At 47.7% G+C, this 19,621-nt stretch overlaps 1 protein-coding gene and 1 pseudogene across 1 annotated transcript; one reads left to right on the top strand and one right to left on the bottom strand.

Annotated features, from left to right (window-relative positions):
* Positions 1-304: 304 nt before the first annotated feature.
* LOC139360795 (ferritin heavy chain pseudogene) lies at positions 305-14,553 on the bottom strand (annotated as a pseudogene).
* LOC105495901 (heat shock transcription factor, X-linked member 3-like) lies at positions 9,196-10,751 on the top strand. The gene is given in 3 exon segments (XM_011765835.3): positions 9,196-9,475; positions 9,478-9,710; positions 10,179-10,751. Coding segments are annotated over 3 exon segments (1,032 nt in total). The 5' UTR covers positions 9,196-9,249.
* Positions 14,554-19,621: the final 5,068 nt, after the last annotated feature.

Below are 19,621 nucleotides of genomic sequence, written 5' to 3'. Positions count from 1 at the left end.
TTGAAATGATGTTCATCAGTTTCCTGTTACTATAAAAGAATACCTGAGGCTGGGTAATTTGTCATTAAAAGAAGTTTATTTTGGCTTATGGTTCTGTAGGCTGTACGGGAAGCATAGTGACACAATCTGCTTCTTGTGAGGGCTCAGGAAGCTTCCAATTATGGCAGAAGGCAAAGGGGGAGAGAGTGTATCGCACGGTGAGAGAGCAAGCAAGAAAGAAAGGGAGGAGTTTCCAGGCTCTTTTAAACAACCATGTATTAGTCCATTTTCATACTGCTATAAAGAACTGCCTGAGACTGGGTAATTTATAAGGAAAAGAGGTTTAATTGATTCACAGTTCAGCATGACTGGGGAGGCCTATGGAAGTTTACAATCATGGTGGAAGGTGAAGGGGAAGCAAGGCATCTTATTCACAAGGTGGCAAGAAGGAGAAGTGCTGAGCAAAGGGGGAAGAGCCCCTTATAAAAACCTCATATCTTGTGAGAACTCACTATCATGAGAACAGCATGGGGGAAACTGCCCCCATGATTTAATGACCTCCACCTGTTCTCTCCCTTGACATGTGGGGATTATAAGGATTACAATTCAAGATGACATTTGGGTGAGGACACAAAGTCTAACCACATCATTCTGCCCCTGGTCCCTCCCAAATCTCATGTCCTCACATTTCAAGACCAATCATGCCTTCTCAACTATCCCCCAAAGTCTTAACTCATTTCAGCATTAACTCAAAAGTCCAAGTCCAAAGTCTCATCTGAGATATGCCAAGTCCCTTCCACCTAGGAGCCTGTAAAATCAAAAAGAAGTTAGTTACTTCCAAAATACAATGAAGGTACAGGCATTGGGTAAATGCTCCCATTCCAAAAGGGAGAAATTGGCCAAAATAAGGGGCCACAGGCCCCTGCAATTCCAAAATCCAACAGGGCAGTCATTAAATCTTAAAGCTCTGAAATCATCTCCTTTGACTCCATGTCTCACATCCAGGTCATGCTGATGCAAGAGGTGGGCTCCCATGATCTTGGGCAGCTCCTCCCTTTGTAGCTTTGAAGAGTACAGTACCCTTCCCAGCTGCTTTCCCAGGCTGACATTGAGTGTCTGAAGCTTTTCCAGGTGCACGGTGCAAGCTGTCAATGATCTACCATTCTGGGGTCTGGAGGATGGTGGCCCTCTCCTCATAGCTCCACTAGACAGTGCCTCAGTGGGGACTCCGTGGGGGCTCCAACCCCACATTCCCCTTTCTCACTGCCCTAGCAGAGGTACTCCATGAGGGCTCTACCCCTGCACCACACCTCTGCCTTGACATCCAGATGTTTCCATAGATCCCCTGAAATCTAGGTGGAGGTTTCCAAACCTTAATTCTTGTCATCTGTGCACCCGCAGGACCAACATCACATGGAATCTGCCAAGCCTGGGGGCTTGCACCTTCTGAAGCAATGGCCTGAGCTGTACCTTGGTCCCTTTTAGCCACAGCTGGGATGCAGGGTACCAAGTCTTGAGACTGCAAGGCCTTGGGCCTGGCCCATGGAACCATTTTTGCCTTTTAGACCTCCAGGCCTTTAATGAGAGGGGCTGCCATAAAGACCTCTGACATGCCCTGGAGACATTTTCCCCATTGTCCTGGTGATTAACACTTGGCTCCTCTTTACTTATGCAAATTTCTGCAGCTGACTTGAATTTCTTCTAATAAAATGGGTTTTCCTTTTCTATTGCATCATCAGGCTGCAAATTTTCCAAACTTTTATGCTCTGCTTCCCTTTTAAACATAAGTTCCAATTCCAAACCATATCTTTGTGAATGCAGAAAACTGAATACTTTTAAGAGCACCAAGTCACATCTTGTGCACTTTGATGCTTAGAAATTTCTTCCACCAGATATCCTAAATCATCTCTCCCAAGTTCAAAGTTACACAGATCTCTAAATCAGGGGCAAAATGCCATTAGTCTCTTTGTTAAAGCATAGCAAGAGTCAACTTCATTCCAATTCTCAACAAGTTCCTATCTCTATCTGAGACCACCTCAGCCTGAACTTCATTGTCCATATCACTATCAGCATTCTGGTCAAAGCCATTCAACAGTCTCTAGGAAGTTCCAAACTTTCCCAAATCTTCCTATTTTCTTTTTTTTTTTTTTTTTGGTACCAAATTTCTTTATTTGAAGGAATGGTACAAATCAAAGAACTTAAGTGGATGTTTTGGTACAACTTATAGAAAAGGTAAAGGAAACCCCAACATGCATGCACTGCCTTCGTGACCAGGGAAGTCACCCCATGGCTATGAGGAAATTAGCCTGAGGCTTGGCTTTCATTATCACTGTCTCCCAGGGTGTGCTTGTCAAAGAGATACTCTGCCAAGCCAGATTCGGGTGCTCCCATCTTGCGCAAGTTGGTCACGTGGTCACCCAATTCTTTGATAGCTTTCACCTGTTCATTCAGGTAATGTATCTCAATGAAGTCACACAAATGGGGGTCATTTTTGTCAGTGGCCAGTTTGTGCAGTTCCAGTAGTGACTGATTCACATTTTTTTTCCAAATGTAAAGCACACTCCATCGCATTCAGCCCGCTCTCCCAGTTGTCGTAGTCTGGTTTCTTAATATCCTGAAGGAAGATTCGGCCACCTCGTTGGTTCTGCAGCTTCATCAGTTTCTCGGCATGTTCCCTTTCCTCATGAGATTGGTGAAGAAAGTATTTGGCAAAGTTCTTCAAAGCCACATCATCGCAGTCAAAGTAGTAAGACATCGACAGGTAAACGTAGGAAGCGTAGAGCTCCAGGTTGATCTGGCAGTTGATGGCGGCCTCTGAGTCCTGGTGGTAGTTCTGGTGCACCTGTGAGGTGGACGCGGTCGTCATGGCGGAGGCTAAGGACAGGCGGCGGTGGTGGTGGCGGCGGTGGCCGCGTGGCGCTGGAGCAGCGGCGGGGGCCTTGGGGCGGTCTGAGGACGCGGTGAAGAGGTGACGGAGGGCTGGCTATGGGCGGCTGGCCGGGATGGGGGACAAGCACTGGGTTCCGTCCAAGCACTGTTGAAGCAGGAAACCCTGACGACTCTCGGCAAAGAACGTTTGGCCTCCTATTTTCTTCTGAGCCCTCCAAACTGTTCCAATCTCTGCCTGTTATCCAGTTCCAAAGTCGCTTCCACATTTTTGGATATCTTTATAGCAGCACCTCACTCTCCATGGTATCAATTTACTGTATTAGTCTATTCTCATGCTGCTTTGAAGAAATACCTGAGACTGTGTAACTTATAAAGAAAAGAGGTTTAATTGACTCACAGTTCTGCATGGCTGGGGAGGCCTCAGGAAACCTACAATCATGGTAGAAGTCACCTCTTCTCTTCACAGGGCAGCAAGAGAGAGAATGAGTGTAAGCAGGCAAAATGCCAGAGATGCTTATAAAACCATCAGATCTTGTGAAACTCACTCACTATCATGAGAACAGCATGGGGGAAACTGCCACCATGATGCCATTACCTCCACCTGGTCCCACCCTTGACACATGAGAATTATGAGGATTACAATTCAAAGTGAGATTTGGGTGGGGACACAAGGCCAAACCATAATCTCATGTGAACTCAGAGTGAGAACTCACTCATTACTGTAAGGACAACAACAAGCTATTCATGAGGGACCCACCCCCATGACTCAAACACCTCCCAACAGGCCCACTTCCAACATTGGAGGTCACATTTTAACATGAGATTTGGAGGGGCCACAACATCCAAACTGTATTATTTTGCTCCTGGCCCTCCAAATCCCCTGTCCTTTTCACACTGCAAAACACAATCATCCCATCCCAATAGTTCCTCAAAAGTCTCATCTCATTTCAGCATCTACTGAAACTTCCAAAATCTCTTCTGAGACTTGAGGCATTTTCCTTCTGCCTATGAGCTTGTAAGATCGAAAACAAGTTATTTAATTCCAGGATACAATGGTGATACAGGCATTGGGTAAACATTCCCACTCCAAAAGGGAGAAATCAGCCAAAATAAAGGGGCAACAGGCCCCAGGTAAGTCTGAATCCCAGCACAGTCATCATTAAATTTTAAAGTTCCAAAATAATGTCCTTTGACTCCATGTCCTGCATCCAGGGCACACTGGTGCAAGGGGTGGGCTGCCAAGGCCTTGGTCATCTCTGCCCCTGTGGCTTTGCTGGGGCCAGCCCCCATGGCTGCTCTCATGAGTTAGAGTTGAGTGTCCATGGCCTTTTCAGTCTCAGGGTGCAAGATGCTGGTGGCTCTTCCAGTATCAGCCCCCTTCTCAAAGTTCTACTCAGCAGTGCCCCAGTTGGGACTCCATGTAGGGGCTCCAACCCCATATTTCCCTGGGTCACTATCCTAGAAAAGTCTGTCTGCAGGGGATCTGCCCCTGCACCAGGCTTCTACCTAGGCACCCAGGCCTTCGAACATATCCTCTGAAATCTAGTGGAGGCTGCCAAGCCTCTTTTGCTCTTACATTCTGTGCTCCTGCAGACTTTACACCATGGGGAAGCCACCAAGGCTTACAGCTTGTGCCCTCCAAGGCTGAGCTGTGCCTTGGGCCCTTTAAGCCATGGCTGAAGCTGAAGCAGGAGGGATGTGGGGAGCAATGTCCTAAGACTATGTAGGGCAGCAGGGTCCCAGGCTTGGCCTCCCCAAGTCATTCAATCCCCCTAGCCCACTGGGCCTATGATGGGAGAGGCTGTCTAGAAGATTTCTGAAATGCCTTCAAGGGTTTTTTCCCATTGTGTTAGATATTAGCACTTGGCTCCCTTTCAGTCATGTAAATCTCTCTAGCAAGTGGTTCCTCAGCAGCCCACTTGTATTCATCCTCAAAAATGCTCTTTCCTTCCTTACATCATGGCCAGGCTGCAAATTTTCCAAACTTTTATGTTCTGCTTCCCTTTTAATTGTAAATTCCAACTGTAAGTCATCCCTTTGCTCCCACATCTGAGAATATGCTGTCAGAAGCAACCATGCCACATGTTGAATGCTTTGCTGCTTAGAAATCTCTTCAACCAGATACCTTAAGCCATCACTCTTAAGTTCAAACTTCCACAGATCCCTAGGGCATGGACACAACACAGCCAAGTTATTTGCTAAAGTATAACAAGGGTGAACTTTGCTCCAGTCCCAATAAATTCCTCATTTCCATCTGAGACCTTATCACCCTGGCATTCACTGTCCATATTTCCATCATCATTTTGGTCAAAACTACTTAACAAGTCTCTAAGAAGTTTGAAACATCCCTTCATCTTCCTGTCTTCTACAGAGATCTCCAAACTCTTCCAACCCCTGCCACTACCCAGTTCCAAAGCTGCTTCCACATCTTCAGATATTGTTATAGCCACACACAATTCCTGAACCAGTTTTACATGTTAGTCAGTTTTGCATTGCTATAAAGGAATACTTGAGTCTGGGTAATTTATAAAGAAAAGATTTATTTTGGCTCCCATTTTTGCAGGCTGTACAAGAATCGTGGTGCCAGCATCTGCTTCTGGTGAGGGCTCAGGAAGCTTCCAATCACGAGAGAAGGCAAAAGGGGAATCTGTGTATCACATGGCAAGAGAGAGAACAAGGAACTGTCAGCCTTTTTTTTTTTTTTTTTTTTTTTGAGACGGAGTCTGGCTCTGTCGCCCGGGCTGGAGTGCAGTGGCCGGATCTCAGCTCACTGCAAGCTCCGCCCCCCGGGTTTATGCCATTCTCCTGCCTCAGCCTCCCGAGTAGCTGGGACTACAGGCGCCCGCCGCCTCGCCCGGCTAGTTTTTTGTATTTTTTAGTAGAGACGGGGTTTCACTGTGTTCGCCAGGATGGTCTCGATCTCCTGACCTCGTGATCCGCCCGTCTCGGCCTCCCAAAGTGCTGGGATTACAGGCTTGAGCCACCGCGCCCGGCCACTGTCAGGCTTTTTTAAACAACCAAATCTCACGTGAACTTACAGAGTGAGAAGTCACTCATTACCATGAGGACAGCACCAAGCCATTCATGAGAAACATACTCCCATGACCCAAATACTTCCCACTAAGATCACCTCCAACAATGAAGGTCACATTTCAGATGAGATTTGGAGGGACAAAACAGCCAAACCATATCAATGACTAGTCTGCTCTTTGTTTTCTGTTTCTGCTTTCTCCAACAATTTTCTTTTTTTTTTTTTTTTTTTTTTTTTTGAGACGGAGTCTCGCTCTGTTGCCCAGGCTGGAGTGCAGTGGCCTGATCTCAGCTCACTGCAAGCTCCGCCTCCCGGGTTCACGCCATTCTCCTGCCTCAGCCTCCCGAGTAGCTGGGACCACAGGCGCCCGCCAGCTCGCCCGGCTAGGTTTTTGTATTTTTTAGTAGAGACGGGGTTTCACTGTGTTAGCCAGGATGGTCTCGATCTCCTGACCTTGTGATCCACCCGTCTCGGCCTCCCAAAGTGCTGGGATTACAGGCTTGAGCCACCACGCCCGGCCCTCTCCAACAATTTTCTATATACGATGCCCACCTTTTCTGCTCAGATCACTGGAACATTTATTCTACTTGAGTGAGATTGTGAGTCTGACAGTCTGACCATGTGGGCCTATTCTGGCCCTGTTGCTTCCTCACTGTGGAACCTGCACCATGGCTCAATCCCTCAATGGCCTAGGTTGGCTCATTGGAGAGATGGGCTCATTCCTAACACTCACCCGAGAGATGGTTGTGTACAGTAATTGACACAGACCAGTGGAGTGCTTAGCAAAGCAGCGTGACATAGGAGCTCACAATAACTGTCCTATCATCACTATTCTAATGCAGAGTCATGCCCGAGGATGCTAAACCCCACTCAGCTACTTATGACACAGAACTTTCTTCATTCCAACTTGTATGTATTGAAGGTCACATTCACACCATGGTCTTGGCCATACTCAAGGACCTCCTAGTCCAGAGGGGAGACAGCCCATCAACATGCCCAACATCGCAGGTACTCGGGATCCACCCAACCAATGGTGGAGAGCTGTGCTGGGCCAGCCCCTGGGAACAAGTCTTGCCAGGTGACCTCATGGAGTGACCTGGACCCTAACACACTGAGTGGCTTCTGGGTGGAAGGGCATTTCTGTAGGAGGGGCAGTACAAGCACCAACACCAGCAAGGAAGTTCACAGTGTGCTCAGAAAACAGCACTGGGGGAACCAGAGGTTGAGAATTGTTTTACCCAGGACCCAGCACCAAGCAAATGCTGAGTGAAGGAGGGTTAAGGGCAGATGGCATGGCAGATGTCTAAGTGTATAAGAAAGAGGAGCCCAGTGGCTAACAAGGCTGGGAAAGGAAGGCCTGGGAGGTATGAGGTGTTGGTGCCTAAGCAACTGACAAGTTCCAAGTCACAGTTTAGAAAGACCCCTCCAAGATGGGATGAAACAACTGTATGGACACATCCTAGAGCCCAAAAGAGAGACCAGTAAGGAAGAAGCTCCTGGGAAGCCAGTGAGAGGACGAGGGAGGCCCTGGAGGAATATGTGGCAGGCAAGGCCTACACAGTGAGTCTTGCCCCATGGCTGGCTCCAGGCCTTAGGACCCCATAGTCGAGAGCTCAGCACTGTTCTCCATCACTAAACAGCTACACAGAAGCAGCAGTGAGTCAGGACTGAGACCACTTTCCATGGGGCCACTGGTCCTCATGCCTGAGTTAGCTGTGGGGGCACTATGAATGATTAGGGAACCCTGAGACTGAAAGGCACCTTGGGAGAGCCTCTTCCAACCCTGCTCGTGGTCAGTGGTGACCCTCAGAGACGGCAAAGGGTGCTACTCAGTGGAATGAGGACCCAGGGTCCTTTCAGCCTAGGGCCTTTCCACTGTATCACTCCATCTCTTTATACAGAGTGAATATTAAGAACAAAGTTGGCTACAATGGCTAGAGAAAATATATCACCAAAAAGACTGTTGTATCCTCTCATCTGTGGTTGAAGATGACTTTCATTTGGGTTTTCTCTGTCCTCCTGATCATCCCCTCATCACACACCCAGACTCTCATCTATTTTCAAATATACAATAATGGGCAGTTTTGTGTTGGATTACATGAAGTGAGCATGTCTTGGGCAATGAGAACAGTACTTATAGGCAAGAATAGAAACTAAAGATAATCTCCTGTTGTGATCTGCAAGAGGGTGAGATGCAGGGGCAAGCAGAGCTCCACAGGGGACTCCAAAGCACAGCTGAGGATGTGGCCATCCAACCACAAATGGTGCTCTGGGTAACACAGTGGTAGAGGAGTGAGGGGAGTGCTCCCACCATGCTCAGGCACAGCACCACTCTGGGAACAACTCGACCAAGTGGAATAAGAAACACTTCATCTGGGCCCATTGGAGCACATCCCACCAACCATTAGGAGTAGCTGGAAGAGACCAAAGCAGGAAGGAGATGGGGGGGCTGGAAAATGGGGTGCTACCAATCCAGAATAGGCCAGTCTAGTACGGACCACCATCTCCTGGAAGGCACAGTCACCTGTGAGGGACCCGTCTGACTCAGGCAGTCTTTTTTTTTTTTTCTTGTGCGACAGAGTCTTGCCCTGTCGCCCAGGCTGGAGTGCAGTGGCACAATCTCAGCTCACTGCAAGCTCCACCTCCCAGGTTCACACCATTCTCCTGCCTCAGCCTCCTGACTAGCTGGGACTATAGGCTCCCGCCACCATGCCCAGCTAATTTTTTTGTACTTTTAGTAGAGACAGGGTTTCACTGTGTTAGCCAGGATGGTCTCGATCTCCTGACTTCATGATCCGCCCACCTTGGCCTCCCAAAGTGCTGGGATTACAGGCATGAGCCACCGTGCCCGGCTGACTCAGGCAGTCTTGGGGAAACCCAAGCTAGAGCTAAATGGAGGCTTCCCCTTGAGCAAATCAGAGAGACCAGCAACAGACCTCCCCTGTCTTCAGGGTTGGGAGTGGCCACAGAGCCATGGTTTCTCAGCTCATCTGGGGCCTGGCCCTGTGACACAATGTGACTTTCAGAAGATGGGAGACTTTTCTGGGAACTTGAACCATGCCTGTTTATACTTTTAGAAAAAGGAGAAGCTGAAGGCCATGCCACCTGTCTACTCCCCCAACACCTGGCCAGCGTCCCCTCTCCAGATTGGCTGAGAGCCACCTTTGTGACATCGTGCGACAAATACGGCAGATGGTGAGTTAAGCCGCTGGTTGCCCCGATACCGAGACTCTAGAATTTTGTGGACGGTATTTACTGGGCACGCCTACTCTGACTGAAGGCATTTTGGACTTGCTAGGACAGTGATAAGGGTCTTGGGTACAAAATGCTCCTGATTCTGGTGTAGCTCCATGGCGAGTCAGAACACCGAACAGGAATATGAAGACAAGCTGGCCCCGTCTGTTGGTGGAGAGCCAACAAGCGGGGACCCATTTAGTTCTTCACCTGATCCAAATCCAGATTCCAGCGAGGTTTTGGACAGACACAAGGACCACGCCGTGAGCCAAGATCCAGGCTCCCAAGTTAACTCACCACCAGAAGACCGAAACCAATCCGTAGTCAACACGGAAGACAACCACAAAGAAAGCTTTGGATGATGGTGGAGGAAGACACATTCAAGTCTGTGAGCTGGAACGATGATGGAGACACCATGATCATCAAGAAGGATCTCTTCCAGAGGGAAGTTCTTCAACGGAGAGGTGCAGAGAGGATCTTCGAAACAGACAGCTTGAAGAGTTTCATTCGCCAACTGAACCTCTATGGATTCTGCAAAACACGCCCAAGCAACTCTCCAGGAAACAAGAAAATGATGGTAAAGTAGAAAGCATTTCTGTAATCCCTTTTCTCTCTTTCTCAAACATATCTTCATAAGACACTAATATAAAGAATATACTGTAAGAGCTTAAGTGTCAAAGATAGCATTTTAAAATGTGAAATATTGTTTACTGAAAGATGAAAAGTATAGAACTTAAAAAGTATGGATTTTGATATTAAACTACAACCCCCTTAGAGATAATGTAAGCATCATATTATGCGGACCTGCATATTACCTCTAAGGGGGTTGCAGTTTAATATCAAAATCCATGCTATTTATATATTACTGCCTTGACCTATGAATTGTTTATCTTTAGTCAGGTCATGCTGTAGAGCATAACCACACTTGCTGCCACTTAAAACATTCTTTTCTCCATTGTAAAACAAGACCATCATTTTGGGAGGGGGGGATGAAAGGAATAAACAATTTATCCCAGAATTACTAAAATGTTTCATTTTGTTTCAGATCTACCACAACTCCAATTTTCAGAGAGACACGCCCAGGCTACTTGAGAATATCCAGATTAAAGATGACCTCAGAAACACCGCTCAGCAAGCAACCCGTGTCCCAGCTCCAAAGAGAAAGAAGCTGGTACCTATAAGACACTCCCCCCGATTTCATCACAATAATGCCATGAAAGAAGCCAACAATATTCAGGGACCCAGTGACACCCAGTCCTTCATGTCCCCTGGTATGTGTTCCATGAACAGTATCACTGGGCATTCCCTGGGAAGTGGGCCCCCACAGGAGCCAAATGACCCAAGTGGGGAGGGCACCTCTGAGGATGTCACATTTGCATCTTTGACTACTGCACAGGGGAAGTGCACAGGGATGGAAAGCACAGGGGAAGTGCCTAGTACCTTGGTTTACCCAGACTATGATTGTGTAATGTCTTTGTACAATACCCGTTACTCTATTCTGTCGGTTGCCATCTCAGTCATGTCTACAAATGAGCCCCCTGATGAGGAGGAGGAAGGCCCCTCAGACTACAAGTGTGTACTCTGTGAACATGTTAGGGACAATCTTCCAAGTCCATGAACTCACAGGCCACTGATGACTGATAAAAGTTGGCATTTTCTAGTGAGAAACACATTTTTGGTCCTAACAAAGAAAAACAAAATTCTATGAGAATAAACAATTTAAATGAGAATTGCGGGTCTGTGCTTTTTCTAACCTACTATCCTATACACATCTCATTGGGACAAGCCAGGGGAGGCTGAAAATCCTGTCCAAGAAAGGCTTTGGTCCCCACTGTCCTCATTCATTTGGAGAAGCAACATTTTCACACACTCAGCAGAGGATGTTGCTAGGGAATGTTGAGGCCAAGCCCAGGAAGATCTGGTCCCCTGAGTCTGGCCTGCTGGTCAGGAGACAGAACAGCCTTGCTCCTGATTCTGGCAGTATCACCTTACATGGTTCCTGTATCTTCAAACAGGAGATTCTATCCTCATGGGTCCCTTCCAGTGTTGCCAGGAAGTATCTGATCACTTCCTGATCAATAGCAGCTCAGCATCCCTAGCCTAGCATCCAGGGGCCTCCAGAGGCCCATCTCAAAGTCAGGCCACCCCATCTGCCAAGGGATGTACGACCACTATAACATCCTGGCTCAGAAGAGAAAGGCCACTGCAGTTAACATCTAGGGGAAAAAGTCCATCATCCTCATAGATAACAACCACTAGAAACTGCTAAGAAATTACTGAAAAAAATTACTAAAAAATAAAACAACACTAATCAGTTTCCAAAGTTAACCTGACTCTACCAGAGCTTTATTTTGGATGTATTGCTAGGATAGGAAGTAGCTATGTGATGCAGGTAACACACATGCTTCAGAAACCAACAGACACTTTCACAACACAGTGAGAGTAACCTGAAAGGACAGACAGCTGCTCTAAGTCTGAGGCCCTCTTCATCCTGGATGAGTTAGTCCATTAATGGCTGCTCACTATCAGGTCCCACACTTTCCATGTTTCCTGGATGTTAGTCACACATTTGATGACTTCTGACCAGAACAAATACAGGGGAAAACAGTGTTGTAGGACTTTTCCTTAATTCAGCTAAAGATGGGGTCCTTATCACATGGCCACAAAAATTTAGGCTCACAGATGATTTGAAGGGTGGGTAAGGCAGGGTTTTATCTGTGAAAAGGAAAAAAAAGGGGGGACAAGGACCCTCACCAAAGCCAGAGTTCTTGCTGGTATGCTTCCCGCCTCATAGATTGAATCCCAGGTTCTACCCAGGAGGAGCCTGGCTCCTCCCCACAGCAAATGGAGTGAACTTCTGTGGCTCCACCCCAGTGTGTACTCCTACCAGTGCACAGGCTGGTTGGAGTTTCTCTGGGGACCCCCTCCCACCTGGCTGTCTCATTCTTCCCTCTAAAAAAGTCCATCTAGCTTCCATTAGAATAAGGACAAGGTCTGATCTTAACTGCTTCCTGCTGAAAGGGACCCCTGTTTTGGAAAAATGGCAGTCAGAGCTCCTTCAGAAACCAATCTAAGCATTCCCAGCAGAAGGGGCCATCGTCAGGGACTCCAGTTGCATGACCATTTGGAGTCTGATGGCCTGAAGGCAAGCAGAGACAAACCATGTTTTTAGAAAACATGTATCAAAATGAAACAAGGGGAGTGTTAAGGACAGCTAAAAAATCCTGAGGCCTTTTACCAGTTTGCACAGGGAGAGGGAGGCCAAAAGCTTGACTGGGAAGAAATACTTTACCCTTTTGCCAACATGTTGGGCTTCTGGTTCCCTTCCCCTGAGTCCAATCCTGAGCCAACCAGTTAAAGGTTCAGGAAATTAACTCTTTCCAGTTTGAAGGATGTATCCAAGGGGAGTGTCCCACAGTATGGAGACACAATTACCTATCTGTGAACAGAGAACAGAGGAGGAGAAAGGGAAAAAGGTGTTTTTCAAAGGAGTCCCAGGAGTTCAGGATACATTCGAAAGGGGTACAGACTGCGGATGAATGGTTACTCATCTAGAAAGAGGGGAGCAGGCGTCCTTGGTTCCCTTTTTTTCCTAGCAGATACCCAGGGTACATGAGGGAGAGAGGGAAGAGTGTTCTCTTTCCCTCTTCCATCCTTGCCTCCCAGAGTCCTGGGAACCTTGGCAGGTGCTACATGGGTGCCAAGGTGGCTTGCACCCATGAAGCAAGGGGGCCTACCAGATAGGAATCATCTACTCTTACCCACGTACACCCTGATGTCAGAAACCTTGGATTCCTTAGACCTCATTTATGCCATGGATGCTAACATGGCCTTTGAAGCTTGGCTTAATTGGCAGGAATCAGCCACGCTCACCTGTGCTGTGCCTTTTAAATTCCATTATCATCTGCCTCTGGATTCCTCAGATCCAGTTTTCCTTCCTAGGGCTTTGACCCGAAGCTTGGAATTGAGTTTGGGACAAAAATGTGTCTCAGCGGGGACTGCACGAACTCCTTATTATAAGCCGAATGCTAAGGTGAAGCTGTGGAACTGAGTCCTCCTCCGAGGGAGAGAAACGGATGTCCTGTGATACACCCAGACAACTGGTAGTTACAGTTATGCCTGTAGGGTTTGGGTGCATGGTGCTTGCTTTCGTTAGCTCCCCTGGTCTTACTTTCCCAAAAGGCGACCTCTGAGAGATGGGCATCCTATTTATTCCATCCTCTAGCAGGATTTGCAGGATACCTCCTCAGAACTAGGATATTGATCCAGAGTTTTGCATTACCTGTCCCTTTTGTTCTTTCTGAGCTGCAGCCAGAGATTGCTGGTTGGTTTACAGGAAAAAACAGATTTAGTCTAAAATGTAGGTGAACACCTAAAAACAACTGAGTTTAGGATTTAATGACATACACGTTTTAAAACATAATTTCTCTCTCTTCAGTCCTCACTTTTTGTTAAAAAAAACAAATCATAGGACTCAGTGGTTAGCAAAATAGACTTCAGTCTTATATTTGACCTGATTATCTGCATAAAGTATAGCAAGAATAAGTATTTCTACATAGGCCTTTTGGATTGGTTTTGACAGAACTCTGTTCTACAAGGAATCTTAGATAAGACCTTTTAAAGCTGAGCCCAGCCATGGGTTTGTATCCTCAGATACCAGCGAGTTGGGTGATCCTCTCCTCTTACAGTCCCAAGATAAACTTGGAGCTCCTGGACCTGTTAGAAAGTGACATTCTTTACTGACCACAGGTCAGGAATCCTGTACAGGGACTGCGCAGGCAAGGGTATGAGGCCAGTTTCCCCAATCGGCTTTTATTGGCTCTGCAAGTCGAAATTGACTCCTTAAAGTGAAGCATACCCTTCCAGTCAAAGCCTTGGTAAAATTATCAGTTTTTCCAATTGCGTCCTGTTGCAAAAGAAAAATGGATTCTTATTGCACTGATGCAAACAACTATATTGCCATACGTTAACAATATTTACAGTTTCCAAATTCTACAGGAACCAGAGAAAAACAAACATGCTCCAAATTTTGCTCACCAGAGTATACCTTGCTTAATTATTAAATGCTGTAAATAGTTCAAAGTAAGTTTCTTTGACTCTGAAAAGCAAAACAAGGATCAACAATATTCCAAGCAAAAGTCAAAAAGGTTGCTTCAGCTTTCTGAGTTCAGTCCATTTAGTTCTTGTTTTGCTTCAGTTCATGAACACTTCAGCTGTTTTTGAGTCCTGTACATTTTTCTTTATTCCAATGTCACAATCTCCAAAGTTATCAGACAGAAGCCTGTATTTGAGAGCACCTGTCAAAGTCCTATAGCTTATTATTGAAACTAGGCCGCATAAAACTTAGAAACTAGGCCTCATAAAAAAAAGAACTTAAAAAAATTAACACCAGGTGGCTCTGGATAGGGTCCCACCCTGCCTCCATAGGGTCCCACCCTGATAGGGTCCCACCCTGCCAATTCCGGGAAACAACCTCATGGGGTCCCACCCTGCCAATTCCGGGGGTCCCACCCTGCCTCGAAGTTCCCGGAATCAACAACTCCAGGAAAAAACCTCATAAGGTCCTGCTCTAACCAATTAGAACAAGACACCTTGCTCAGGCCATAGCTAGACCCAATTACCACGCGCCTAAAGCTTTGTTTGAATTTCGCACCCTAAGCTGTGTTTGAACTTGTGTTTGCCTATATAAACAGCCTGTAACAAGCAGTCAAGGTCCCAGGGCCAACTTAGAGCTTGGGACCCTAGCGCGCTAGTAATAAATAACTCTCTGCTGTGAATCTCGTGTCGGTGATCCTTCGCGGCGACCCCTGCCCAGGAGGGAATCGACAGTTCGGTTCCAACATTTGGTGCATTGGCCGGGAAGTGGGGTCGTCCGAGGACCTCCGACCCATCCGGCGGAGACCCATCTGGCCCGGGCCACGGACTGCTGACTGAACGGACCTACCAGGTACTTTCGTTTTGTTCTGTCTGTCTTGCCGGCTAACTCTGAACTCTGGGGAGTACTCCTTCTGAATTAAGTGGGGAAGGGGGACAGACGTGTCCGGCACCTTCCCACTTACGCCCCGGGGGACGCCCTGGCGGTAGTCTGGGAGAAGGCTGATGACTCGGTCAGCCTCCTCAAATCTGTAGGCAGGTCGACCCTGCCGTCTGAATATTTTGTGATCTTGTGGCGCCACTCTCTGGCCGCGCGGCTTCTCCTTACTTGTCTGGTCTTTGTTTTTGTTACTTTCGTTTTGTCCTTGTTATACGTGGACGAAATAAGACAGACGTTGACGACTCCTTTGTCTCTGACCCTGACTCACTTCCCTGACGTTCGGGCTCGAGCCCACAACCTCTCCATAGAAGTCCGTAAGGGACGATAGCGAAAATTCTGCTCGTCCGAGTGGCCTACCCTCCATGTTGGGTGGCCCCAGGACGGAACATTTGACCTCCCAATTATCTTACAGGTTAAAGCAACAGTGATGGATCCTGGGCCACTCGGACACCCGGACCAGGTGGCCTACATAATTATTTGGGAGGATCTGGTCCGAAATCCTCCCTCTTGGGTGAAACCCTTCCTCCATTCCCCTTCCCCATCCCAATCTACCCTCCTTGTCTTAGAAGCCCCAAAGAATCGGAATCCGGACCCGCATAAGCCAGTCCTCCCAGATGAACCCCAGAGGGACCTCCTCCTTCTCGACCCCCTGCCTCCTCCACCTCAAAACCCCCTTCTGGGACCTCCACCTTACGCTTCACCCTTGCCCCCTGTCTTGTCCCCAGCTCTTTCCTCTACCGCCTCGGCCCCTACCCTTTCTCCAACTTCTCCCTCGGCCCCTCCCTCTACCCCGTCTCCTTCTCCAGCCCCGCCCAAACTCACCCCTCGGACGCCGCCGCCGACACCTCCTCGTCTCCGCTTGCGGCGGACTGAGGACCCAGAAGGCCCTTCCACTTAGCAATCCTCCCTTTTTCCCCTCCGTACTGTCACGGTCCAGTACTGGCCCTTCTCTGCCTCTGACCTCTACAACTAGAAAACCCATAACCCTTCCTTTTCCCAAGACCCTCAGGCCCTAACCTCGTTAATAGAATCCATTCTCCTCACCCCCCAGCCCAGCCGCCCTGTGTCACCTGCCGGACCCCCAGAAGGGGTCCCTGAGGAGGCTCAGCCCCCACGGCTAGGCCAAGAGAAAAATCCCGGGGGCATAACTGCTGGCAGCACTGACGAACCCCCAATGCTGACCAAGGAGGCCCTGGCAATGATCCAGCAGATGCATGCCTGGACACACTTGAGTAATCGAAAGCTAAAATTACTGATTAAAAAAACTGACTTTCTAATCCCAAAGGCAAGTACCCTCGTAGAACAAGTGACATCTGCCTGTAAGGTCTGTCAGCAGGCAAACGCTGGGGCTACCCAAGTGCCAGAAAGGAAACGAACTCGTGGTAACCGCCCAGGAGTCTATTAGGAAATAGACTTCACAGAAGTAAAACCTCACTATGCTGGATATAAGTACTTACTGGTGTTTGTAGATACCTTTTCAGGATGGGTAAAAGCCTACCCCACCCGGCAAGAAACGGCACACATAGTAGCCAAGAAAATTTTAAAAGAAATCTTTCCTAGATTCGGACTTCCCAAGGTAATTAGGTCAGATAACGGGCCGGCCTCCGTTTCTCAGGTAAGTCAGGGGCTCGCCAGGATATTAGGGATTAATTGGAAATTACATTGTGCCTATAGACCCCAGAGCTCAGGACAGGTAAAAAAAAATGAATTGTTGGAACCGAACTGTCGATTCCTTCCTGGGCAGGGGTCGCCGCGAAGGATCACTGACACGAGATTCACAGCAGAGAGTTATTTATTACTAGCGCGCTAGGGTCCCAAGCTCTAAGTTGGCCCTGGGACCCCGAGTGCTTGTTACAGGTTGTTTATATAGGCAAACACAAGTTCAAACACAGCTTAAGGCGCGAAATTCAAACAAAGCTTTAGGCGCGTGGTAATTGGGTCTAGCTATGGCCTGAGCAAGGTGTCTTGTTCTAATTGGTTAGAGCAGGACCTTATGAGGTTTTTTTCTTAGAGTTGCTGATTCCGGGAACTTCGAGGCAGGGTGGGACCCCATGAAGTTGTTTCCCGGAATTGGCAGGGTGGGACCCTATCAGGGTGGGACCCTATCGAGGCAGGGTGGGACCCTATCCAGAGCCACCTGGTGTTAATTTTTTTATATGAGGCCTAGTTTCTAAGTTTTATGAGGCCTAGTTTCATTCCCTCCTCTTTTTGTGTCAGAGGCTCAATCTTGAGCCTTTTCTTCAGTCCTGAGGGTCTGGTATTGTTGGGTCAAAACCATAGCATGTACTATGTTTAATCTATTTTTAATAAGGGTGAGCAGGCGGTTGAGTATGCACGGCCCGAAAGTCAGGATGAGCGTGAGCAGGATGAGGGGTCCTAAGATGGTGGAGATTAGGGTGCTAAACCAAGGGGATCGGTTGTACCAATTTTCAAACCAATTTTGCTGAGATTCTCTCTCTTTTTTCCTCTTGTCTAATCTTTCTCTTAGTTTTGCCATAGAATCTTTAACTACTCCTGAATGATCTGCATAAAAACAACATTGCTCTTTTAGGGCTGCACAGAGCCCGCCCTCTTTCAGAAAGACAATTTCTAGTCCTCGTCGGTTTTGTAATACAACTTCAGACAGAGAAGTCAAGGACTCTTCAAGTTTTGTGATAGATTGTTCTATGGCTCTAAGGTCTTCATCTATGGCTATTCTAAGTTGTTGCAGATGATGGTTACCATGCACTAGGGCTGCTGTCCTGGTCCCAACTCCAGCTGCTACTCCAATTCCTAACATAACGGCGAGGGTGAGGGAGATAGGTTCTCTCTTTGGTCTAGTATGAGTTTTTTGCTCATACCGGAGATCAAAGGAGTCTCTAGAGTGATAGTATACTCGGGGAACAACTTGTACCAATACGCAATAGTGGGTGCCGCTGCTAAAAACGGCTGTGGATACACAGGGGGTGAGCCCAGTGTTGCAAGCCCACCAGTCCGTCTCGGAGGGGACCAAATAGTGATTGGAGCTGGGTACTGTCAAGGTTACATTACAAAGATGCTGGTGACTAGGGGGCACTCGGCCTATGCAGGTTCCCGACCCAGAAACCTCAGCCAGGGTTAGTTTTCTTTGTTGTTCCCACGCGCATCCAGTAGGATTGGCGGAGTTAGTGAAATTATTAGTGGAGGCGATGCCTTCATAGTAAGGGGGGGCCTGTTGCCAGACATAGCCAGCAAGAGGAGGTAAATTCTGGCTTTGTCTGGTTTAAAGCGAAATAGGAGCCTTTTATGAGATTTAAGAGCCTGTCACCTATTCTCAAGTCAAGGGGCCCGCGGGTGACGTTTTGGGCTGAGGGTGTGTATTTAGAGGAGGTGGAGATTAAGGGCGGGGAAGTGCTTTTAGGAGCTCTTGGTTGGGGCTCTCTCGATGCAGGAACCAGGGGCTTCCCTGTTTCTGATAAAACTTGGTTTGGTCCTACTGCGACAGGGGCTGTGATAGGGTTGACTATTAATTTGATTTGGATAGGGATTCCATACAGTGGCTTTTGGTATAAATATAGGCCCCATGTTAACCCGGATATCCAACGGTTATCAGATTTTGCTGCATCTTCAAACTTGATGCGGACCAGATTGCAAGTTTTTGAATATCGGGTTCTGGTGCAGCGCTGGACAAAGGACATGGTTATGTACCAGGGTTTCGTGGCCCATTTCCATTCTCTATCATTAGTAGTTATACAGGACCAACTAGCGCAAAACAGGGCATCTATTTCTTCACAAGTTTTCTTCATTTCTCCTGTCCTGAATCCGGGACAGGCATAGAACCCGTTCCGGCTTACGGACACCCTTCTAGCCTGTTTTCTCCATTCTTGTCCATCCTGAGGAGTCCTTAATAGGACTCCTGTGGGACCAGTAAACCGGGGGCCTGTGTCTTTTATTTTTTTTTGCTATATATGTATTTTTTTAGGTTGAAATAGAGGTCTGGAAACCAAGTCTTTATAGGAGCATTCTCGGAGGTCTTATTTAAGACCTCTTGATTATTAAAATTAATTATCTGTCAGGTCAGGCTAAATGGCCGGTGGGGGTTAGCGTCAAAAACTACACTAGAGACGGTGCAGGGAAGAAGGGCAAACAATAAGCAAGGAGTTAGATACGAGAGAGTCTTATCTTGAGCGGGTCCGCGGAGCGTCGGAGTTTCCATGTCTCAAGTGGTGTTGGTCCGGACGTCTCTGGAGCAGCCTTGGCGTGGGATGCGTGGATCTAAGTGGAGATTCCGTCAACTTTTATGGCTGTGGGCGTGGTCAGGAGAACAATGTAGGGTCCTTTCCACCGAGGCTTTAGTCCTTGAGTACGGTGCCGTCTAACGTAGACAGAGTCTCCCACCTGGAAGGGGTGACTGGTCTGTGGATGTCCTGGTTGGTACAGTTCTGCCAAGGGGGCCCAGATTTGGGCCTGTACTGCTTGGAGTCCTTTTAGCCGAG

Source organism: Macaca nemestrina, chromosome X (genome assembly GCF_043159975.1).
Source record: "Macaca nemestrina isolate mMacNem1 chromosome X, mMacNem.hap1, whole genome shotgun sequence".
Classification (NCBI taxonomy): domain Eukaryota; kingdom Metazoa; phylum Chordata; class Mammalia; order Primates; family Cercopithecidae; genus Macaca; species Macaca nemestrina.
Note: the sequence above shows the minus strand (reverse complement) of the source record. Positions and strands in the feature narration are given on the sequence as shown.